This window comes from Osmerus mordax, chromosome 3 (assembly GCF_038355195.1).
Source record: "Osmerus mordax isolate fOsmMor3 chromosome 3, fOsmMor3.pri, whole genome shotgun sequence".
Classification (NCBI taxonomy): domain Eukaryota; kingdom Metazoa; phylum Chordata; class Actinopteri; order Osmeriformes; family Osmeridae; genus Osmerus; species Osmerus mordax.
In genome coordinates, this window is record NC_090052.1 from 4,107,914 (window position 1) to 4,133,657 (window position 25,744).

Here is a 25,744-nt window from a genome sequence, read left to right on the forward strand (position 1 = left end):
TAGCTCCGCTCCGGCCACCCCCCCCGCCCTGGCTGCTGCCCTTCCTGCCGGTCCCCTGCCCGCCCCTCCCTTCACGCTGGCCACGGCGCCTCCCCCAGTCCGCCCCGCGGCCCCCTCTGCCTCCCGGCCTTCCCCCGTGTCTTCTGCCCTCCGGGCCGCCATCCTGCTGGGTAACTATGTGGACCTGGCTGACCTTCTCCTCCCCTCCAAGGTTTCCACCCCCCGTACCATTGACGGGACCTGCGGCGCCGTCTTGCTCCGTCACCCCGACCCCGCCCGGCGCCGGGAGCTCACACCTGCGGAGTTCGCCTACGCCTTCTCCCTGTACCGGAACGTTGTCTGCTCCTCCTTTCCCGGGCGCCGTGCGGAGCTGGACGACGACCTCACCTTGGTCCTGCAGCTCGCCCTGCGGTTCGGGGGCTCCGGCTTCTTCACCTACCACGTCCGGTTTGCCTCCGAGGCCGCAGGGCGGCTGCAGCAGTTTAATGAGTCCACCTACTGGGGCGTGCTGGACAGCCAAGCCTATTGCCGGGTCTTCGCCGCCCGGTCCGCCCTGCCCTGTTCCCTGTGCAGCGCCCCCTCTCATCCGTCGGATCAACAAAGGCCGATCAGACTCCATCACCGCCATGCCCTTCATCCGTCGCCTCACCTGGCTTTCAGTCACACATCAGTTCATAATCAAAGCCGCTCACATCCCCGGTCACCACAACACCATTGCCGACTCTCTCTCTCGTCTCTCCCTGCAGAAATTCAGGCGCTTGGCCCCAGAGGCGGACCCCCTTCCCACTCCGGTCCCTCCGTATTCCTATACGATCTTCCCGTAACGGCACCCCTCCACGACCTCCACCTCCATACCCAGGACGTCATCCTCCAAGGTCTGTCCCCCCGTACACTCTCCACCTACTGGACAGCCTGGAAAAGCTTCAGGTCCTTCCACACCATTCACCACCTCACATTCCCCTCATTCAACCTCCTTTCCATCACCAGCTTCATCTCATACGCTCACGCGCACCTCTCTATCCGCACTTCCACCATCCACACATACCTCAGCGGCATCAACTTCTTCTGCAAGTTGCTCTCCGGTTCCCCCTGCACAGCCATCTCCAACAGCCAGACCTCCGCTCTCCCTCTGCACGACTCCCCCTCACTGCCGACCTACTAGCCGCCTGCATCACCACACTGCGGTCTGGCTACTCCTCCCCTTCCACTGACTCCACCCTGGAGGCTATGTTCCTACTGGCTTTCTTCGGCTTTCTGAGGTGCTCCGAATTCACGTCCACCTCCTCCACTTTCGACCCTTCTGCTCACCCATGCGTCTCTGACATCACCCTACACACTCATTTTCTCTCTGAAACGCAGCAAGACCAATCAGAGTGGGTCCGCAGTTCCCATCTTCCTATTCCGCCTCAATTCTCCTCTCAGCCCCTTCGAGTCTCTACAGAAACTCATTCACTCCAAATCCGGCAGCCACGCCCTCCCATCCAGCCCACTATTCATCACGGAATTAGGACTCGTCGCCTCCCGGTTCTGGTTCCACCATCATCTCCGCCTCATCCTCACCAAATCAGGCATAGACCCCACACACTATTCCGCACATTCCTTCAGAATCGGCGCCGCTTCCTCTGCTTCCAGCCAGGGCGTCGCTGACCACACTATCCAGCTTCTGGGTCGCTGGTCCTCTCAGGCATACCGCCTATACGTCAGGACCAACCTCCCCGATCTCCACCACACTCAAGCTCTCATCAGCCTCGCAGCAGCCCGTAGGTGAGTGTTCCTTTGGGGATCCGGTTGAGCCGCTGCTCGGCCGTGACCCATAAGGACTCTCCGCCACACCCCGAGTCCATACCCGGAACCCAGGCCCGCCTCTGCTACCGGCCTCCATCAGCACCAGGCTAGGCCCTGCTACCAGCCTCCACCCACCGCCTCAGGCTCGGCTCTGCTACCAGCCTACACCAACCACTCAAGGCTCGGCTCTGCTACCAGCCTCAGGCTCGGCTCTGCTACCAGCCTGCGACACCCTGCATTAGGCTTGGCTCTGCTACCAGCCTCAGGCTTGGCTCTGCTACCAGCCTGTACCACAATGCATTAGGCTTGGCTTTGCTACCAGCCCAGCTTCAATAAAAGCTATCTATTCAATCGATGGTGTGATTACTGAACTCGTGAAAGGCTATGTTTTGAAACAAAAGCATGACTTAAAACTTTTGCATCACCAGATTCCATACCCTAGATGTCAACTCTGGTCTGGTGGAGGTGAACCCATTGGGGGCCCAGGAAAACAGAACTGACTCACCTTCTCAAGAGTATGACTTTAACATCGTTCATCCAGTGAAATGTTTTTTTTTTATTGAGTACAAATCTGAGGATGGGCAGTATTTTGTGAGCCAATCTTCATAATAGTTGGTAAATGCAAAAAGAGCCCAGCCTGTGTGTGTTGGGCGTCTGGTTTTGGAGAGAGGTCCTCTCTTACTGGATGGTAAATGTAAGAACCTTAAGGTTCCTTTTATAAACAGTATTTCGCAAACCTGGACTTTGTGTTCACAAAAAATGTTCACCCTTATTGGAACATTTCATATGAATCATCTTAGACCAACAGATCAATGATCAGTAAATATGCAGGATGAAAAAGATAAATGAAGATAATGGAATAAATGGAATACAAACACAGCCTGATATGTCTCTGTGGTTTTATTTGCCCGTGTCATGTGTCTTTTTTTACCATGTCTAATCATATAGCCTATAATTTTGAAGAAACCCAAATTACTATAAAGAGGAGTTGTATTTCAATTCAGTTTTTATCAAAGTGTTTTGTGTTTCTCCAGTAAAAAAGAAACCTGAGAAACAAACACCTCTCACCAAATGATCAACATTACGCAAAGTGGCCCATTATGACAGACAAAAGATTTCATTTATATGTGAAAGCTGCAGATCTCCTACTGGCCAATCATACTTGAATATGGGCGGAGACTAGACAGAGGAGACACCTTAAGGCTCCAGAGAGACTACAGAGAGAGACTCAACCAGAGAGACTACAGAGAGAGACTCAACCAGAGAGAGACTCAACCAGAAACAGCAGTAACCAGACAGAGAATCAACCAGAGAGAAACAAGCTTCCAGAGACTAGATACAGGATCCAGAGAAACCAGACAGAGAACAAAGAGAGAGCTGAGTTATGGAGACACATCACTGTGACACATGTGGGAAGAGCCTTTCCTCATCCAGTAACCTCAAGAAGCACATGAGGATCCACACTAGAGAGAAGCCCTACAGCTGTGACCTCTGTGGTAAAACCTTTAGACATGCTGGGGATTTAACAGTTCACAGCAGGATCCACACTGGAGAGAAGCCCTACAGCTGTGACCTCTGTGGTAAAACCTTTAGTCAGGCTGGGAATTTCAGAGCTCATAGCAGGATCCACACTGGAGAGAAGCCCTACAGCTGTGACCTCTGTGGTAAAACCTTTAGACAGGCTGGAGATTTAAAAGTTCACAGCAGGATCCACACTGGAGAGAAGCCCTACAGCTGTGAACTTTGTGGTAAAACCTTTAGACAGGCTGGGGATTTAACAACTCACTGCAGAATCCACACTGGAGAGAAGCCCTACAGCTGTGACCTCTGTGGTAAAACCTTTAGTCAGGCTGGGCATTCCAGAGCTCATAGCAGGATCCACACTGGAGAGAAGCCCTACAGCTGTGACCTCTGTGGTAAAACCTTTAGACAAACTGGGGAATTGACCATTCACCGGAGAATCCACACTGGAGAGAAGCCCTATAGCTGTGACCTCTGTGGTAAAACCTTTAGAAAGGCTGGGGATTTAACAACTCACTGCAGAATCCATACTGGAGAGAAGCCCTACAGCTGTGACCTTTGTGGTAAAACCTTTAATCAGGCTGGGCATTTCAGAGCTCATAGCAGGATCCACACTGGAGAGAAGCCCTACAGCTGTGACCTCTGTGGTAAAACCTTTAGACAAACTGGGGAATTGACCACTCACCGCAGAATACACACTGGAGAGAAGCCCTACAGCTGTGACCTCTGTGGTAAAACCTTTAGACATGCAAGCAATTTCACAACTCACCGCAAATTCCACACAGGAGAGAAGCCCTAACACTGTGACCTCTGTGATAAAACCTTTAAACAGACTGGGGAATTAACAGTTCATCGGAGAATCCACACTGGAGAGAAGCCCTACAGCTGTGACCTCTGTGGTAAAACCTTTAGACAGGCCGGCCATTTCAGAGCTCACTGCAGGACCCACACAAGAGAAGATCTAAGCAACACACACTGACTGTTTATGTCAAACAAATGACATATTGAAGTTTCTTGCATATCTATGATAGAAAAACCAAGGGGGTGAAGTTGTCCCAGCAGTCACCACCTGAGAGAACTTCTGTATGACCCACAGCTGGAAGAACTACTGGCCTGTACCTACTGGGACAGCACATGCAGTAACACCAGATCTACAGTCCAACATGACAGGACACAAGGAAGATTCTCTACCCCTGTAACAATGGAGGGGCAGCTGTGTCAGACTGGGTAGAATCTTGGTAAACACTGGCTGACACCTTTCAGTTTTGAAGCATACATTTGTAATTTCTTAAGAAACCCATCAAGGTGCTCAATATTAATTTCTGGTTGACCTCTGTTTATCTCTGCAGCCCTTCAGAGTGTCTGTGTGTTTCACCCATTTGTTGAGTACGATTGGTTGTTTTTGTTTTAACTACAAGACCTGTTGAGGGTCATGCAGGTTGTTATTGAAACTGTATCTGTAATTTAAGGAAAACAATACTTCGTAGTTCTGATGAACACCGATAATAGTGTCAATACTGAAGGATTGTTAAGGAGCCTTAAGCTTTGGAAAGACTGAGGGCATTACATTATATTTCATTCACTGTACGTCACACTAAATACAATAGATAGTGCACAACAAAAGTACAGCAGAAAATCAAGAACCAGAACAAGCAAGACAGGCAAGAAGTATACCTTATTTTTTTATTGTTGTTTACTATATTAGTGTTTATAGTTTCATGATCATGTTTTTTTTTATTATCTAATTAAAGTCTTCATTTTGACACCATACATTCAGAGTCAAGTTCCTCTATGGATACAATGTTTTAATATCATTTTTTGTTAAGTTTAACCTTTTTATTTACATATCAGACTTTTGAAAAGTATACAACAATAATGATTCCGGGTTGATCATTTCTAGTTAGCAAAAAAATAAATAATAGAAATCTCAATGAATACAAATTTTACATCATGCATTTAGAGCAAGACATTTGCAATTTTAATTACCCCTATTGGTACTTTATCATTTGACTTGATACAAACCACGCACTGCATACAAATTAGAGTGTTCTTTACATTCTCTGCGTAATTAACTCCAAAGATGAAATAGATCCCCAGTAGGGCACCAACTCCCATTGAGATGTCCTCTACCTTTCCAATGTCCTTTCCATCCATGTGAAGACAAATTTCACATTCAGCACTTAAGGGGTTCCCACTCACGAGCAGCATTGGGGTAGGAGCCTTTGCTATCTAAAGCCCACAACAAATACAGTATCTTACATGAATACATTACATTTACACTGGTTTTCAAGCAGTCTCCTTTTTATTGGACTGAATTACAGAATTAGTCAGTGCATCTGATTGGAAGGTTAGCTGAACATCAATTATATTACACTATAGTACGTATTGTGTAGGCTAATAATATAGCGCATAATTTTGAAGAAAACCAAATTACTATAAAGAGGAGTTGTATGCCAAATAAGTTTGTCAAAGTGTTTTGTGTTTCTCCAGTAAAAAAATAAACCTGACAAACATACACTTCTCACCAAATGATTACATATGCAAAATGGACCATTATGACAGACAATAGATGTCATTTATATGTGAAAGCTGCAGATCTCCTACTGGCCAATCATACTTGATCATGGGTGGAGACTTGACACAGAAGACTCCTTAAGGCTCCAGAGAGACTACAGACACTCAACCAGAGAGACTACAGAGACTCAACCAGAGAGACTACAGAGACTCAACCAGAGAGACTCAACCAGAGTCTCTGGTTGAGTCTCACCACAGCTCACCACAGAATCCACACAGGAGAGAAGCCCTACAGCTGTGACCTCTGTGGTAAAACCTCAAAATCTCAGACGTCACCGCATGTCCCACACTAAAGAGAAGCCCTAAGCAGCCCACACTGACTATTTATGTCAAACAAATGACCTATTGAAGACTTTCTTGCACATCTATGATATAAAAACCTAGGGGGTGAAGTTCTCCCAGCAGTCACCCCATGAGAGAACTTCTTTATGACCCACAGATGGAAGAACTACTGGCCTGCACCTACTGGGACAGCACATGCAGAAGATCAATAACCAGAACAAGCAAGACAGTCAAGAATTATACCTTATTTTGTATTGTTGTTTACCTTATTATAGTGTTCATAGTTTGATGATCGTGTTTTATTGATTATCTAATTAAAGTCTTCATTTTGACACCATACTTTCAGAGTCAAGTTCCTCTGTGGATACAATGTTGTACAATTTAATATAATTTTTTGTTAAGTTTGGCAACTGAAGTGTTGAGATACACAACTCATTAATGATTTTCACAGCTGTAGATTGGCACGCAAGAATGGCATCCTCCTGCCACGCCCAGGCAGATGCTGGCACTCTGATTGATCAACAAGGCAACATACACACACACACACTAGTCGTCCTACTAAATAAGTCTTAATCTTTGATACAAAATAAAACCATGTGGGAAACCCACCCTGAAATGGAATATCTAAAGAATACTAAGTGGCGGCATCACTTACCCACTCGTCATCGTCCACACCCTGGAAGGACTCCTGTGGAAGAGGGTCGTCCATGTTCCCCAGCTTCGCCACCATGGCACTCAGCAACTGGAACACACACACACAAAGCAGTAAAAAATCAAAAGGTCACCAAAATGCTTAAACCAATCATAAAGAACACACAGACTCAGGGTAGATCAACGTACCTCATCTTTCTTCTGCTCATCAGTCTTCTCCAGAGAGGGCAGGCACTTCCTCACTGGGGCCTCCTTGGGAGCCTCGCTCACTGACACACAGACACACAAAACAGCGTCATAAATCATGGGAAGGTTCACTAGCGGGGCAGCAAGGGTGGCTGTAAAACAGTATACATTATAGATACTGTTTATGAAGTATGTTGGTGATATCTTCCTTAAATTAGTGTTGTGTCTTCTCTGTGTGTGCCTAGCCTATCACCAAGAGCCATAGGGGCTCATGCTGAGGAGCAGGGTGGGGGGCTTGGCTAAACATGACAATAATTGCAGTATTAGTAGTGCTGTTTTGTTTCAATGGGTCTAATATTTAAGTTGAGTGCTCAAAAGCTTCATGAATTTATTTTCTACTTTGTAATTCTCCGTTTTGAAATAGAACTTGAGACACACGCAATAGACAGAGTATATTATTATCATTGGTTTTAAAACTTTGCAATTCCAATCCAAAGTCATTTTATAGTTAATTTGCATGCATATTGTGTAGGCTAATCATATAGCCTATCATTTTGAAGAAAACCAAATTAGTATAAAGAGTAGTTGTATGCCAAAGAAGTTTTGTCACAGTGTTTTGTGTTTCTCCAGTAAAAATAAACCTGAGAAACATACATACTTTACCCTTTTAAAGTTGGTAACGGGGTCCGGCAGGGCGGTATATTATCCCCAGCCCTGTTTAATATCTATATGGACGACCTTTCCAGGCAGCTGGGGGGATGCAGAACAGGTTGTATGATAGGTTATTCCCTGGTCAACCACTTTATGTATGCTGATGACCTAGCTTTACTATCCCCTAGTAGCAGCGGGTTTCAACAGCTGCTTAACATCTGCTCTAATTATGGGGTTGATTTTGATGTTCAATATAATGCCAAGAAGAGCGTGGTAATGGTCTGTAGAACTAAGGATGACATGGATATTAAGTTCCCTGCCTTTAGACTTTCTGGGCAAACTCTGGGGGGGTCCAATAGTACCAAATACTTAGGGCACATTATTACAGACACATTGGAGGATGATGCCGACATGTTCAGACAGAGGAGATTGCTCTAATGTCCAAGCTAACATGCTGGTTAGAAAATTCCACCACTGTACACTTGACGTTAAAATTAATTTGTTTAGAGCGTACTGCACCCCTCTCTATACAGCTCCACTCTGGGTGAATTACAAGAAAGAGAGCTTGCGTAAATTGAAAGTAGCCTATAATGACTGTCTTAGGATACTCCTGAAGGAACCCAGGAGTACTAGAGCCAGTGAGCTGTTCTGCAATGTGGGTCTAACCACCTTCGTGGCCTTGTTGAGGAATCTTACTTTTAAGTTTATGAGTCGGCTTGACCACTCTGCAAATTTTATAAGTGATCTGATGACAGACCCTGGCCGTAGCCCTGTCAAGTACACCTCTAAGATCTGGGAACCAGGCGCGCCCCCAGACATTTTTCATTGGGGTGGCCAGATGGGACAAGGGAAAATCTTGGGGTGGCACACCAAAATCAAAACACATTTCAGGAATTATATTTTGCTCTTGTACTTAATAGGCTAGATGTCGATGTGAGCATTAATAATAGCATATACTAATTAATTATAATTAATAATGTCCGACGTGGACTTTCTTTTCATTGTCTGCAAATTGACATACAGTTACTGATCGTAGCTAGCTTAGCTAACGCTATACAGTACCATCCCACAACGCCAGCTATCCAGATACTCTAACAGTCCCAAGTTCAACTTCAGTTACGGGCCGAAACCACTAACACAAGAGTGTATTTAGAAATGCGTCTGCCTCAAAAACGACAAAAAGCGCATATGGAATTTAACAGAGCTGTACTGACGTACCATAGCAAACAATGGGGTTTTAAGTGCAATGTTCTAAAAATACACTCTCGGTGTGATCGTTCCGAATTGCCTAAGTTGGTACAGGCTACTCTCTAGACCAGGGGTACTCAATTAGAAACCCAAGAGGTCCACTAACCAAATTTCCATTCAGTCCAGGGTCCGGAACAATTATGGTTTATTTTTCTGGCCCTTACCTCAGAGTCTTGGGGGTAATTTTGTTCAAAGTGCCCATGCTTTGTGTCATGGTCTTTGAGTCAAATTCTTAATGTTGCGGAGCGGTAGGGATGGACTGGGAGTAAAAATAAGTCACGCACATTCTGTTTGATGTGATGCTAGTTCGTGAGAACGCTAGGATACTTAATGCGAGCGCGCATAGCACGCAAGATAATTTTTTTTGCCTTTATTTGAGCACAAAATAGTTTTTTGAGCTTTATGTAAAATGAACATAGCCGTTTTTCAATTGGTAAAACCTTGTTTAGTGAAGGTGATGTCTTTTTGTCTCTTAATTTTTCAGCCCCACCCTTACGTTTCTTAGCCTGGTTTTCCATTGTTATTCTTCTCCCGGTGCTCCCGATGGCCAGTCCGCTACTGCGGGGCTGGGCTGTGCCGAGGTGGTGAATTTTCAAGTCATATCATTGGAAATTCTCGTGCTGTCAGGGGGTGCTACAGCACTCCTAGTTCCCACGGCCATGATAGTGACGTTTCACATTAGCTACCACTATTGACAAGGGCAACCGTCTCATTAAACACATCGGTTTTGTGCGCCCCACCGGCAGCACAACTGCATACTTGTCTAAAATTTGGTATTTTTAGAATCAACTTTTAGCTGGGTTTAGAGCACGCCATGTTTTTCGCTAAGGAAGAAACAGGTACTGTTAGCAAATCGATTAGCCTGCGTTGTTGCGAATGACACACACAACCTGACCCACAGAGGTTGCAACCAACTTTCAGTGAGTGAGTTGTCATGGTGATTACAGTTATTAAAGCTCCTGATTGGACCTTTTATTGGACAAGTAAGATAGAAACCACATTTAGTTGGAACAAAAAGATGTGCCGGTTAAAATGGAAACGTTCCGTCAAAATGAATTAATTCCATAATAATATATCGGTTATAGGTCCGGGTCCGGATAGGGAACCGCCTGGGTCCGGACCCGGACCGCGGTCCGCCAGTTAGTGACCCTGCTCTAGACTGAAGTAACCTTGTCTGAACGAGCTAGCAAGGTAAGACAGCCCTCCTAAAATACCGATTTATATAACTACTGTAGCTTACCAACGTGAGGTTGCCTACAGTAAATAGGTCATTTAAAATTCAAAAACAGTTTATTCAATATTTGTACTCACTTTTTCCTTGAACTTGGTCGACGATCGACAATAAACTCCTGCTTCTATATGTACCAACCTAGGCTGCACTCTATCCTGGCCCAGTGCAACCTCTTGTGGGGGGAGGGGTGACAGGCTCTGAGTGTGAAGATACGTGACAGGATCTGAGTGGGGAGATACTTGGATTTCTATGACGAAGTGTTTCAATCGTAGATTGTGGTTAAAATATGTTTAAAACGTTCTACGTTTTACGTTGATTTGTCCTACAGTGAAGTTGAAATACCATTTTCCATTAATGATTTTTTTTAAATTATTATTCTTGATGACGGACAATATGCGACTCAAGATGGGGGGGCCAGTGTGGGGCCAGCAATTTTGTCTGGGGGGCCATGGCTGATGGCGCCACTGCTGGGAACACTGGCATGAGTGCCTTTTTTAGCCCTTCTTTCCCTGCATTTTTCTATTTAATGAATTATTTGTATGTATTGTTTGTTTTTTGTGTTTTCTTTTTTCTTTTCTTTTCTTTTTTCTTTCTTATTTCTTTTTTTTTACCATGTGGGCATTGAGCCTGTAATAAAGTTTATATATACACCTCTCACCAAATGATCAACATTACATATGCAAAGTGGCCCATTATGACAGACAAAAGATGTCATTTATATGTGAAAGCAGCAGATCTCCTATTGGCCAATCATACTTGATCATGGGCGGAGACTAGACAGAGAAGACTACTTAAGGCTCCAGGGAGACTACAAAGAGACTCAACCAGAGAGACTACAGAGAGAGACTCAACCAGAGAGAGACTCAACCAGAGAGAGACTCAACTAGAAACAGCAGTAACCAGACAGAGGATCAACCAGATACAGGATCCAGAGAGACGAGACAGAGAACAAAGAGAGAGCTGAGTTATGGAGACACATCACTGTGACACATGTGGGAAGAGCCTTTCCTCATCCAGTAACCTCAAGAGGCACATGAGGATCCACACTGGAGAGAAGTCCTACTGCTGTGACCTCTGTGGTAAAACCTTTAGACATGCTGGGGATTTAAAAGTTCACCGCAGAATCCACACAGGAGAGAAGCCCTACAGCTGTGACCTATGTGGTAAAACCTTTAGGCAGGCTAGTGGTTTGACATCTCACTGCAGGATCCACAGTGGAGAGAAGCCCTATAGCTGTGACCTCTGTGGTAAAACCTTTAGCCATCCAAGCAGTTTCACAGCTCACTGCAGAATCCACACAGGTGTGAAGCCATACAGCTGTGACGTCTGTGGTAAAACCTTTAGCCAGGCTAGCAATTTCACAGTTCACCGCAGAATCCACACGGGAGAGAAGCCCTACAGCTGTGACCTCTGTGGTAAAACCTTTAGCCGTTCTAGCAATTTCACAGTTCACCGCAGAATCCATAATGGGGAGAAGCCCTACAGCTGTGACATCTGTGGTAAAACCTTTAGACATGCTGGGGATTTAACAGTTCACCGCAGAATCCACACAGGAGAGAAGCCCTACAGCTGTGCCCTCTGTGGTAAAACCTTTAGCCAGGCTGGCCATTTCAGAGCTCATAGCCGAATCCACACTGGAGAGAAGCCCTACAGCTGTGACCTCTGTGGTAAAACCTTTAGACAGACAAGCGAATTAACAGTTCACCGCAGAATCCACACAGGAGAGAAGCCCTACAGCTGTGACCTCTGTGGTAAAACCTTTGTACAGGCTGGGGATTTAACATCTCACCGCAGAACCCACACTGGAGAGAAGCCATACAGTTGTGACCTCTGTGGTAAAACCTTTCGACGGGCTGACAATTTCAGAGCTCATAGCAGGATCCACACTGGAGAGAAGCCCTACAGCTGTGACCTCTGTGGTAAAACCTTTAGACAGGCTGGGGATTTAACATCTCACCGCAGAATCCACACTGGAGAGAAGCCCTACAGTTGTGAGCTCTGTGGTAAAACCTTTAGCCAGGCTGGCAGTTTCACAGTTCACCGCAGAATCCACACTGGAGAGAAGCCCTACAGCTGTGACATCTGTGATAAAACCTTTAGCCAGGCTAACAGTTTCAGAGCTCACTGCAGGATCCACACTGGAGAGAAGATCTAGAAGCACACACTGACTATTTCAGACTAAGTTCCTTCATGGATACAATGTTGTACAATGTAACATCATTTTTTTTTTTTTTTGGCAACTGAAGTGTTGAGATACACAACTCATTAATGATTCTCTCTTTTAGAGTTCTCTCTCATTTTAGAGAACCATTGGCGTAGGAACTGGGGGGGACGTGTCCCCCTCAATACTGGAAAATGCAGCATGCGTCCCACACAAAAATTAGCCTAGATACCGCAGGGAAAAAAACTGTACATTTGGAACCTTTATTTTGAAAGCGCGACAAAGAAGATATTGGGTCAATATGTCCCCCTAATGTCAAAGTACATCCTACGCCCTTGTAGAGAACCATTGAGTGTCCCAGCTGTCTTGCCTCAAGCCCTACAGCTGTGACTTCTGTGATAAAACTTTTAGACAGGCTGGCCATTTCAGAGCTCACTGCAGGACCCACACAGAAGAGAATATCTAAGCAGCACACAGATTTTTTATTTTTGTTTACTTCATTATAGTTTCATGATCATGTTTTTTGATTATCTAAATAAAGTCTTATTTAGAGTCATTTTGACACCATACTTTCAGAGTCAAGTTCCTCTGTAGATACAATGTTGTACAAGGTAATATCATTTTTTGTTAAGTTTGGCAACTGAAGTGTGAGATACACAACCCAATGTTTGTAATAGTTGGTAAATGCAAAAAGAGCCCAGCCTGTGTGTATTGGGCGTCTGGTTTTGGAGAGAGGCCCTCTCTTACTGGAGGATAAATGCAAGAGTAGGGAGAGGTTGAGAAAGGTGGGCCATTTGGCTGGTTCTTCTCCCTCCACCGGGGAGAGGAGATGCCAGGTCTGGTATCAGCCCTTTGAGGCTTATCCAGAAAGATAGTGGCGTTGTATGAGGCATCATCATATTGATCGGAAATGGCCGTGTTGAAGGTTTGACTCTATGCTACAGATGAAATAGATCCCCAGTTGGGCACCAACTCCCACTGAGATGTCCTCTACCTTTGCAATGTCCTTTCCATCCATATGTAGTCAAATTTCACATTCAGCACAGAAGGGGTTCCCACTCACGCATGGGCGTTGCTTTAGGGGGAGACGCTCAGTACTAGTCCCCACCAATATTTTCAGGTGACAAAATGGTCCCCACCAATATTTTTGCTAACTCCTTTGCGATTCCGACGGCCAGGACAAGAAACGCTGTCATTTGATTGGCTGAAAACCCGAAGCGGGGAGGGTTATCTGACACGGGAGAGTGTCAAAGCAAGCACAGGCTACTTTGCTTGCTTGCACTGGCAGACAAGTGAGCGGGTGTGTCGAATACAACGGTAACTGACCAGGGCTGTCTGCCAATACATAGCCTACCCCATAACAGGCCAAAGTAAAACCTTTAAATATTCCCTTTGCCCTTCAGCATGTACATGTTTGCCCCTTTTTGTGCTTTGTAGCTATGCCACCCAAGTAGAAGAAAGGGGACTTTTTCATAAAGCAGAGTGTAAGTCAGGCAAAAATAACTAGTCACACAAACAAACTAGCAGTGGACCAGGCTTCCAAATGCAGATTCTACTGTGGAAAATAGTATTAACTAGGGGTGGAACGGTACACTGTATTCGTACCGAACCGTACGGTACGGGCGTCACGGTTCGGTGCATGAAATTACACGGAGAATACACGGTATAAAAATAAATAAAACTTGCGTGCAAATTAATTAATGTAATGCGGAACTACTGTTAGATACTTGTGTTCTTTTGGGACATCTAATCTGTAGCTCTGATTGGCGCCGCCGTGAGTCAGAGATTGGCTAGCTAGCAGCACTAAGGAAGTGTATGGCGAATGGTGGCGACCCACGAGAGATAGAGGACCCGCCGGCCGTTTTAAGATGGCAAGTTTGGGAAAACTTTGGTTTCCCATTCAGTTACAGTAGTAGAGGCGAGAGAGTGGTGGATAAGACGAGCACTGTGTGTCTGCATGGTTCAGCAGTTGTTGGCAATGACGTGTAGTCTGGGTAGGCAAGGTAGGCACTGCCTACCCTGCCAAAATTCAAACTTAAACATTTTTATTAAATCATTTTATTTAATAAACTTGTATTTTTACTGTTTATTCTTGTGATTTATATATACAATATGTGTGTTATTGCAGTTGTTTAGACGTTACGATGACGAATGTAGCAGTTACGCATAATCAAATATATATATTTTTTTTTTATAAGCAGTGCTTTTACTGTCCGTTCACTGCGGACGACAAGCGAAAAACTCACTTGCGCACTTCGATCCTGTATTCTTCAACATGTAGCCTACAGTAGGCTACTGGTCAAAAGTTTGGACACATTTTCCCATTTAAGTGCCTAGCCTCTTACTGACATCACCGCATGTCACTGGTTGTGGGGTATGTGACTGGAAATACATCTAACATGCTAACGCATATAACGCATCTGGCGTGTGCTAAATGACTAAAAATATCCGACGCCATCACCCAGGTGTGCCAATCATTGGAATGAGACAAAACATTTTTCAATGTTCTGCTCCCGAGCGGGTTTATTTTATGTAAACACGATTAGATTGAGGCTTTACAAGCAGAGGTGATACAGGAAGTCTGTTACAGACATGTCTTGTCCGTTTTTACTACAGGAACCTGTTGCAGAAGGTGCAAGAATAATTAGCAGAATTTAACATGAAACCGAATTAATTGCTCATTGCGTGATAGGCTCCTTACGGTGCGTGTCCACTGCAGCGACGCGAATCGCTTGCCATCGCTCGCCTTCCCACAGTTCACCACGCTCGGGGGCGTTTCAAACAGATTAATATAAAATGTAGTTCTCTAAAGTCACTGTTGTAGTTGTCATGGTCAAGTGTACAGACTTGGGTTTACATACTCGCAACATCGATGAAAATACAACTTGTATACAAAATACAAAACTGTTTAATAGACATAAACGTTGACATGTGTAAAAAACGTTTTATTATATTACTCAAAGTCTGCTAATCTGTCGATACGATAGGGAGTTCCAGCCGGGCTAGCTAGCTACTGTAGTTACCTCAGCACAGCGCGATATTATACAGACCGCCCGGTCCCAACACAAGCTCTTCTCCTGTCTGGCCCCCCAGTGGTGGAATCAACTCCCCACCTCCATCAGAGATACTGACTGTCTCTCCACCTTCAAGAAAAGGCTCAAGACGCACTTGTTCCGGGAGTACAACGGTACTTAGGAATGGTTCGCTTGACCCGATGTCAGTTTCCTCAAGGATCACAATGACTCTTGCTTAGAGACTTGTTGCTCTTGTGGTTAGTGGTAATTGTTTTAAATTTTTGTTCTCGCTGTGATATATAGTTTTTATTACTCTTGCTTGCTTTTTTCCACAGGTACACTTGCACTTATAGCGGTTCATGTTGTTTAATTGTAACTTGTTTAACTACATGCTCTTATGGTTCTTCCCTTTGGCACTTACTTTGGTTGTTCACAATGTGTGCTTCATGTTTTGGCTACTCGCGATGTTTTTTGGCTATCTTGTTGTTATGATCAGTGACCTATGCACTTTGTAAAGCTCTCTCTTGGAAGTCGCTTTGGATAAAAGCGTCTGCTAAATGAATAAATGTAAATGATAGAATGATTCTATCATGATAGAATGCAACGTTACCAAGTCACTGAATGTTAATCAGTCTATCTAAGTTAGAATCTTTCAGTCTCAAACAGTGGATCAGAGAAATTTTTTGTTTCTATATTCTGTCTGGGCATGCATGCAACCACACTCCCATGTTACGAGTGGAATACATCGTTTTCACAAAGTGCAGTGATACACGTCCCGTCGCAGCAATTTAACATGTTCCAGAAGAGGGGTTTTGTGTTGGCCTCAGAGGCATGTATACCAGAACATGACATCAAGACATGTTATCATTCTTCATGTTGAATTTATATTCACACAGAGAAGCCTGACGCCTTCTGAAGGGTATGACTTTACCTTCGTTCATCCAGCTTCATAGACAGAACCAAGTGACATGTTTATTTTTAGTACAAAAGTAGAAGTACAAATCTTAGGATGGGCAGTATTTTTGTGAGTTAATCTTAATATTTGGTAAATGCGAAAATAGCCCAGCCTGTGTGTGTTGGGCGTCTGGTTTTGGAGAGAGGCCCTCTCTTACTGGATGATAAATGTAAGAACCTTAAGGTTCCTTATATAAATAGTATTTCGCAAACCTGGACTTTGTGTTCACAAAAAATGTTCACCTTTATTGGAACATTTCATATGAATCATCTTAGACCAACAGATCAATGATCAGTAAATATGCAGGATGAAAAAGATATAATGACTGATTGATGGCTGATTGGATGTTGCAGTGTTGTGGTCATGTGAGCCCCAGACTGATGGCTGATTGGATGTTACAGTGTTGTGGTCATGTGACCCCCAGACTGATGGCTAATTGGATGTTACAGTGTTGTGCTTCCAACACTGACAGGATGTGTGTGTGACTCTCTACTGACAAGGCTGGTGGCAGAGACCACTGGACACCGTGTGTGTATACGTGTGTGTGTGTATACGTGTGTACGCGTGTGTGTGCTGAAGCTTCAGAATGTCACCCTCACACACCCTCCCTTAGACACAGCTGGAGTTTGAACATGTATTTAACACAGATGTTGTTATGGTTATTTTAGGGTTCCTCTTTTTAGATCATGTGAATAACCTTCTACTTTATCTGTCTCTCTTTGTCTCTCTCTGTCTCTCTCTCTCTGTGTTGGTCTCTGTGACAGTTTCATATAATAATCTCCTAGTTTTACTCGCTGCACTGAAATAAAAACCCATATAGAATTCCTCTGTGTTTGCAGGTTATTTGAAAGTGTTTGTATCAGAAGACCTGTGTGTGTGTGTGTGTGTTTGTTTTCACCCTGGGCCTTAGGGGAGATCATTGTCATGGTAACCGCAGTGGAGTGTCTGTAACCGGGAAGAACAAAATGCTCATATCCTCTTTTTACGTTTTTACACTGAACAGGCAGAACACACACACACACATGATGAGACAGTCCTTCTCTCATTCCGAAGAGAGTAGGACTTCCTCCCTCTGTACCTCTGTCAGTCCAGACGCAAACACGCTCACACACTCTCTCTCTCACACACTCTCTCTCTCACACACAGAAGGAGAACCACACAGAAGAACTTCAAAAAGGTACAGTCTTCCATCCCTCGCTCTTTTTCTGCAGTTTACAGAACATTTACATTTAGTCATTTAGCAGACACTCTTATCCAGAGCGACTTACAGTAAGTACAGGGACATTCCCCCAAGGCAAGTAGGGTGAAGTGCCTTGCCCAAGGACTACACAGCCGGGAATCGAACTAGCAACCTTCTGATTACTAGCCCGATTCCCTAACCTCAGCCACCTGACTCCCTAACATGCTTGACTAACCCCTCCCTCTCTCTCTCTCTAGCCATGCCTTTGCCACTCTTCTTCCTCCTCCTCCTCTCCGGGGGTCAGAGGTCAGATCCGGGGGTGAGGTCTGAGGGGGGGACGGCGTGCGGCTGTGACGCGCGTCAGGTGTGTGACTGCTCCTCCAGGAACCTGACCCTCATCCCCAAGGTCCCTCTCCACGTCGTCGCCCTCGACCTCTCCCTCAACCGCATCGCCGCGGTGACCAACGCCGACCTCGCCGCCTACGCTCGCCTCACCACCCTTCGTCTCCATGGCAACCGCCTTTGGAGCGTGGCGGGGAGGGCGTTCCGGTCGCAAGGGAGACTGGAGCGTCTGGACCTGTCGGCCAATCAGCTGGCCAGCCTGAACGCTGATTGGTTCACAGGGCTGCTGTCTCTCACTCACCTCAATCTTCTGGACAACCCCTACAGGTAGGTGTGTGTGTGTGTGAGGGAAGGAGTGTGTATGTGAGGGAAGGAGTGTGTGTGTGAGGTAAGGAGTGTGTGTGTGAGGGAAGGAGTGTGTATGTGAGGGAAGGAGTGTGTGTGTGAGAGAAGGAGTGTGTGTGTGAGAGAGAGAGTTTGAAGGAGGGAGTGTGCCCTATATTGATCTCACCCCTGCCCCGCCCAGGTCCCTGGGCCCCCGTCCCCTGTTCTAGGGCCTGCTGTCCCTACGGACCCTCCGCCTGGGGGGCCCCTCCCTGGAGGAGCTCCGGAGCCACGACCTGGCAGGGGTGGGCCGGCTGGACCTCCTGGAGCTGCACGCCAACCACCTCCGCCACTACGACCCGGGTTCCCTGTCCCGGCCCTGGCCCCTGGGCGCGGCCACCCTCAGCCTGCGGGAGCCCTTCCTGACCAACCAGACGCTGGCGGAGGCTGTCCTGGATGACGTGTCGTACCCAGAGACGCCGCTGACCCTGTGCGACCTCCAGATGGCCGGAAACGTGTCGGTGCGTCCGTTTGCCGCCGTGGCACGGCGCCGCGTGCGCTCGCTGTCGCTAAGCAACACCTCGCTGTCGGATGAAACATTGGTCGACTTCCTGGAGGTGACGGACGGGACGCCGCTCAGCTTCCTGTCGCTGCAGGATGTGAGGTTGGTGGGGACGGGGCACCTGGAGCAAGCGCGGAAGACACAGCATGAGGGGTTTGACACGTTCTACCTGAGGAACGTGGAGATCGTCAACCTGTACCATTTCAGCTCCATGCAGGAGCTGGGGTTCCTGCTGCAGTACCCCCGACAGGTGTCTGTCATCAGGGCCAAGGTGAGGGGGGGGGGGGAGGAGGGGGGAGGGGGATCTGAACATCCCAGATTCAGATCCATTCTTGTGCTCTGGCAGAGATGGGACTTCACAATTTATTTTTCTGAAAAGTATCTGTACATTCTACTTCTCACATTTTCAAGCCAGGCTTGAAGTTCAGTTCAAGTAAATATGAATAGTTCACGTTCATAGTTCACCATTTAAATTCTGAACTCGTTCATAGTTCAGTTCATTTCATAGTTTTAAGGTGGAAAGTGAGAATGAAAGACTTAACTTGTTTTTTAACCCTTAGATGCATGAGGTCTAAATATTTCCGACGCTCCCTGCATGAAGTCGAACACACCTGTTGTCTTGGAATACGTTGCTTGTTTGGTCTACATGTGTGTGAAATGAATCATGGGTAACGTAGTGCAAAGTCGAGTTAGTTGGTTTAGGGTAGGCTACATAGCGAAAATTTTACAGGCACTGAGCAACGACATGGTGCAAGCATTCGATTTAGACATCATCTCTCCTCAGGAGAAGGAAAACATTCCGTAACGTTTTAGCTAGACCTCAGATAATATGAACATGTTCATCGTTCAATTCATTATTTGTCATTAAGTTGCGTTCAGTTCATCGTTCTCATAAAAATTAACGTGTTTAATGAACGCGTTCTTTTGAACTCGTTCATGCACAACTCTGCATTTCACGCACAACAAACGTAAGCTAGTCTATGAAGCTACCATGGAGCTGTACTCTTGTACTCTGCTGTAATCTACTCTGTTTTAGGATTCTCTGTTCTCCTCTCCCCTCTCCTCTTCTCTCCTTTCAATGTGTGTGAACAAAACATTCTATAGCTTGGAAAAGAAAGTTTCCCAAAACATGTCTACAGATAAAAAAAAAAAAAAAAAAAGTTTCTACAAGTTGAAAGAATATTTTCGAAAAAAAAGTTACACATTTTTTTTTCATCATTGATGAGTACTTGATGAGGACTCAGCCATACTATACTGTACTATACCGTATTGTTTCTTAAAAAGAATACAATAAAGTTTAGATTTATTTCTTCCGAAAGGTTGAAAAGATTTTCTCACAGTTTTTTTTTAAATCATTGATGAGGACTCTACTGTACTGTATTGTGCTCTGCCTAAATCAGTTTGAGGCCTCTCTGTTCTCTCTCTCTCTCTCTCTCTCTCTCTCTCTCTCTCTCTCTCTCTCTCTCTCTCTCTCTCTCTCTCTCTCTCCTCTCCTTTCACTGTGTGAAAAAAACTTGTAACTGTTCTGTGTCGTGTGTAAAACAATTACATTTTGAAATTTAATTTCAAATGTAATGTCATGTTTTCGAAAAAAAGGTTTGAAAAAAAGTTTCACAAAAGAAGTTTCCATCATTGATAAGTACCCCCCTCCCTCCTCCATCCCTTCCCTTCTCTCCCCCTCCCCTCTCTCCTCTTTCCCCACTCCTCCCCTCCCTTCCCCAGGCCTTCGTCCTCCACTGCTTCACCTCCGTCCTCCTGACCAACCTCCAGTACCTGGACCTGAGTGAGAACCTCCTGACCGACCACACCCTGGCAGAGACGCTCTGCTACGGGGCTGGCATCCTCCGGAACCTCCGGGTCCTCAACGTCAGCTCCAACGCCATCAAGTCCCTCGCCCTGGCCGGCCGCCTGGTGGCACGCCTGGAGAGGCTCACTCACCTGGACATCAGCGGGAATGCCCTGGCCTCCATGCCCAGGGCCTGCTCCTGGCCGGCCTCCCTCAGGTTCCTCAACCTCTCCTGGGCCTCTCTGCGGACGGTCACCCCCTGCCTGCCCAGCACCCTGGAGGTAGGGGTGCACTGACGCCACCGGTACACACTAAGAAGTCTGTGTTACTGAGGACTGGGTTTTAACAGCCCCCTAAAGCAGATGGAGGTTCTAGATCAGGGGTGTTCCCCCCTGGTCCTCAGGGTCCGCTGTTCTGCATGTTCTAGATGTTTCCCTGCTCCGGCACACCTGATTCTAATGAATGGGTCGTTATCAAGCTTCCACAGAGCCTCATAATATATGTTAAACATAATATTTACATAAGATCTCTTTAAAAAATATATATATATTTGTGTTTTTTTAATATTAAACTATTCCACAGAAATGGCTTCAACATATCATATTTAACCTCTGACATCTGTGTGTGGAGGTGTTGGACCTGAGCCACAACGACCTGACCAGCCTGGGTGTGGTGCTTCCCAGGCTGAGAGAGCTGCTCCTCTCTGGGAACAAGATGCTGGCTCTGCCCTCCCCCTGGAAGACCCCCAACCTGGAGCTGCTGGTCGTCACCACCAACGCCCTCAGCGACTTCTCCCCCGACGACCTACGACCTTTCGGGCGTCTGCGAGAGCTGCAGGCCGGCGGAAACAACTTCCTGTGCTCCTGCTCCTTCGTGGCGTTCATGGCGACGGCGTTGTCCGGGGCGACGGTGGAGGGGACGGGAGCGGGAGGTGTGGGGGTGCGTCTCACGGACGATCCGGACAGCTACGTCTGTGATTCTCCGCTGTGGGTGCGGGGCGAGAGGGTGGGCGGGGTGAGGTTCTCGGTGGTGGACTGTCACCGCCTGGCGTTCGTGGCGTCTCTGTGTGGCGTCTCCCTCCTCGCCGCTGGCCTCCTCGCTGCCCTTCTCCACCGGCTGCACGTCCTCTGGTACCTCCGGATGATGTGGGCGTGGCTATCTGCCAACCGCAGCGCCAGGCGCCGTCGCCAAGACCGCAGCCGTCTCCTCGGCAACGACGACCCCGTCAGCGACTCCTCGAGGTTCAGCTACGACGCCTTCGTCTCCTACAGCGAGCAGGACGCCGACTGGGTGGAGCACTTCCTGGTTCCGGAGCTTGAAGAGGACTCCAGCTCCCAGGATGCACCTCTGTCCCTCTGCCTCCACAAGAGGGACTTCCTGCCGGGCAAGTGGATCGTTGACAACATCCTCATCGCCATGGAGAACAGCCGGCGCACCATCTTTGTCCTGTCGGGGCACTTTGTGCGGTCGGACTGGTGCCGCTACGAGCTGGAGTTCTCACACCTGCGGATGTTCCAGGGCGACCAGGACGAGGCGGCCATCTTGGTTCTGCTGGAGCCGCTGGGGGAGAAGGACGTCCCCCGCAGGTTCTGCCGGCTCAGGAGGATGATGAGCTCCAGAACCTTCCTGCAGTGGCCCCGGGACGAGCAGGGGAGGGAGGAGTTCTGGAGCAGCCTGAGGGCTGCTGTGAGGGGGGATGACTGAACACACGTACACACACACACACACGTGTACACACACGAGCATGCAAGCATATTGACAGTTATTTTCTTTCTAATGTTTCTTTTTTATTCAACACGTTGAGCAGCATCATTTGCCGTAGCCATGACAACAACACATCTGTAAACAGCTTAAAATCACCTGGGGGCTATTGCACAAAAGTAGAATAAAGAAATCCAGGATAACTGAAAAAGCGCAGCTTGACTTAGTGTTATCCGCTCATCGCGGCTTATTCGGTTGCACGTTTGCCAAACCAGGATGAGAAGGTGCCGCTATGTCAATCCAGATATACATAGTTGGGATAAGTGCACCTTCACGGCTTTCTTAAATAGACCATGGTATCGATCACAGATTTACTGATGCAGAAATGGAAAAGACGCGTGTGGCATATTTTTCACCCGCTGAACAGCAACTAATTATGGAAATTGAAGCATAGTGAAGCATATAATATGCAAAAAAGGAAATACGGCTGCTGTTATTAAACAGAGAGAAAAGCCTGGCAGACAATCGCGGACCGACTGAATGCGTAAGGATTGAAAAATATCTACTTGGAAAGTTGTACACTCTGTTTTAATTGCTTTTAATATGCTTGTTTTATGTGTTGGTTGTATTGCTGTATCTGTGTTTATGTGCTAAATGTGCTGGTTTTACTGTAAAGTGTCTTTGAGTAGCCTACCATGTAAAGCACTATGTAAATAAAATGTATGATTATTTAGCCTACTTTGCCTTAAAAGTGAGCAGTGGGAATTAATTTTCCTCCGGAAATGTACCCTAAAAACTAGGCCTAATTTCAAACCCTTATTCACAATGCAAGAACATGTTTTACAACCATATGCACAAATCTCTAATCTCTAATTCGAAATATCTTTCTACAATTAATGTTCATACAGAACAAACATGACTGCACAAAAAAGATGCTGGCAACAAGTCAAGATAAAATATAAAAACATTTTGCAGGTTGGTAAGTGCCTTAACAGTTTGCAAATGTAGAAATTACTTACAAGATGCCGGCTCACATATTTGATCTGGGGGGGGGGGGGGGGGGGGGCTTCACCCCAGCTGATGAATTGGCCCTTGTTTTAAACCAAGGAAGGCCTGTGATGGAAGGGATTCAGGGTGGGACAGCTACTGACTACCTGCAAAAACTGCCCTCTTCATACAAGGTACTTGCAGGCCTTGTGTGTCCAGTGACACAGTTACTCTCCTGCCACCAGACGAAGATCCAGTGAGTATTATTCTTTAAAAGCACATGGCTTGGCACATACTGTCAATAAAACGTCTATTGAATATGGCAGGGGGAATGAACTTATGCAGTATGGGAAGGGGCTTCTGCAGCTGTTGATGAGGAGACTGTGTCACTGGACTCCAGAAGGCCTGAGTTATCATGTAAATCATATGGAAATGCATATTTAGCCCATAATGGATGAGAAGTCATTTCAGTTCAGTTTATTCTTTGCTCCAGAAGGGCAATTTGTATGCAGCAAGAAGGCATCACATGAGAATATACAACACAAACCCCACAACAATATACACAATAAAAGTCAGTTATATAGCACTCATAATATATATTTGTAACAGGATCCAGACGCAGTAGGCTACAGCCTGACAGCCAGCCTGGCAACATTGTAAGTATGGGCTAAAGGAAATCTAAATCATGCACAATTCCTGCTGTGCTAATCAATGGGTGGTTTACGGAATTCACAAACTGTCAGATGCCATCACTCCGGCCCTGCTCCCATCCATCCTCCCTGACGCGTATCGTCCCAGCTATCGGTAGCCGATCTGGGAAAACTTTTTGAAAAAGACGGGCTATGGACCCAACCAACTCTATTTGGGAGGGGAGAACTCCCTCACATGGTACAACCCATGCAGAGGCTGAGGTGTCAGAATGCGGAACGTGTGTAGCCTACTTTAAGAGAAGATAGACTAACGTGACAAATGTAAAAAAATAAAAAATCCTCGACTGGCCCAAAAGTGAAGCGGCCCACTGGGAACTCTCCCGATTCTCCCGATTACCCACCCCGGCCCTGGTTGGAGATATAGAAGGGGGCGCAAAAAAAAACGCCTCCCTCTGAGTGGCGCCCTAGGCGATCGCCTATACTGCCAAACCGGTTATGCTGGTGTCGTGAGTGCTCGAGCCAAGGACACTTGACATCAGGTAATAAGCGATAGATAGGTTCTGCCACCTCCTCATAAGTGTAGCCGAGGTTTTTATATATATTAGGGCTTCTAATGTCGGAACCGTCTTGGTTTGCACGTCTCACTTTAATCAACTCCACAGAGAGAGAGAGACTGTCAGAACCAAACTCCCCTTTTCACAATAAAAGCACACAACAAAATACCGTATAAACAAAGTCGTACCTTGGTCGTACCTTGGTCGTACCTTGGTCGTACCTTGGTCGTACCTTGGTCGTACCTTGGTCGTACCTTGGTCGTACCTTGGTCGTACCTTGGTCGTACCTTGGTCGTACCTTGGTCGGCTGGTTACGTTATTTTTATACCCGTGGACAACGTTGCCGCGACGTCGTACCTTGGTCGGCTGGTTACCTTATTTTTAGACCCGTGGACAACGTTGCCGCTACTTCGTACCTTGGTCGGTTGGATACTGTTATTTTTGGTCCCATGGACAACGTTGCCGTGACGTTGTACCTTGGTCGGCTGGATACATTAACTTTGGTACCATGGGTTAAGTTGCGGTTAACTCGCTCTTTGGTCGCAGGACAACGGATCTCGAGTGCAATATAGTGGTTTATCCAGAGATGGCGAGATCACACTGGACTGCTCTCAGTTCTGACACTTTTGCAATGTAGCCATAGTCTACATGAATTTCAATCAAACACAATATTAAATGTTGCACCCAGCACGTATAAATGTAGACAATACATGTAATTCATGTGCAGCTCAACCCCAGCATGTCTTTTCTCATCAATTTTCTCATATGCAGAAACATAGCTTTAATAAATAAAAGACTGAATTTGGAATATAATTTAGTCTTTCATTCTTTACTATAAACATGTACAAAAGCAATCAATGTGTGATGTGTAACATGATTAAGCAAACATTCTTTGTATAGCACACCAAAGCTGTATGACACACAATGCAAATTTGTGCTCCAATAATTTTTGTAATACAAAATTGTTAAATGTGACCAAAAGGTAAGCGACTCTTAAGAGTTTCATTTCCAAAGACAAGTCATCACAGAATATTACAATTCTTCCTTAGCAAACCTGCCCCTCAGTCTGCCCTGAGCAACAACTTTGCGCATGCCCATTTCAAGGCATCGCTGAAACTGGGGTTTCAGAAGAGATTTTGCAGGGGTTCAACACCGTCTTGTACGCATTGGATTTCAACTGGAAATTATCTACTTCATTTACATTACATTTACATTTAGTCATTTAGCAGACGCTCTTATCCAGAGCGACTTACAGTAAGTACAGGGACATTCCCCCCGAAGCAAGTGGGGTGAAGTGCCTTGCCCAAGGACACAACGTCATTTGGCACGGCCGGGAATCGAACTGGCAACCTTCAGATTACTAGCCCGACTCCCTCACCGCTCAGCCATCTGACTCTAA

General features: G+C 46.2%; 2 protein-coding genes and 1 pseudogene across 2 annotated transcripts in view; all 3 read left to right on the forward strand.

The window, feature by feature from the left end:
* Positions 1-12,284, forward strand: part of LOC136938472 (zinc finger protein 208-like) — a 129,760-nt gene extending 117,476 nt beyond the window's left edge. Inside the window, exon 16 of the mRNA XM_067231700.1 lies at positions 11,310-12,284. Coding sequence (XP_067087801.1) covers positions 11,310-12,284 — 975 coding nt within the window. The remainder of the gene's footprint in view (positions 1-11,309) is intronic.
* On the forward strand, positions 3,191-4,285 carry LOC136937806 (zinc finger protein 678-like; annotated as a pseudogene).
* A 5,414-nt stretch (positions 12,285-17,698) lies between the features above and the next one.
* Positions 17,699-22,546, forward strand: LOC136940954 (toll-like receptor 2). Its single transcript, XM_067233298.1, is given in 4 exon segments — positions 17,699-18,108; positions 18,308-18,938; positions 20,390-20,734; positions 21,084-22,546. Coding segments are annotated over 4 exon segments (2,460 nt in total). The 3' UTR covers positions 22,158-22,546.
* Positions 22,547-25,744: the final 3,198 nt, after the last annotated feature.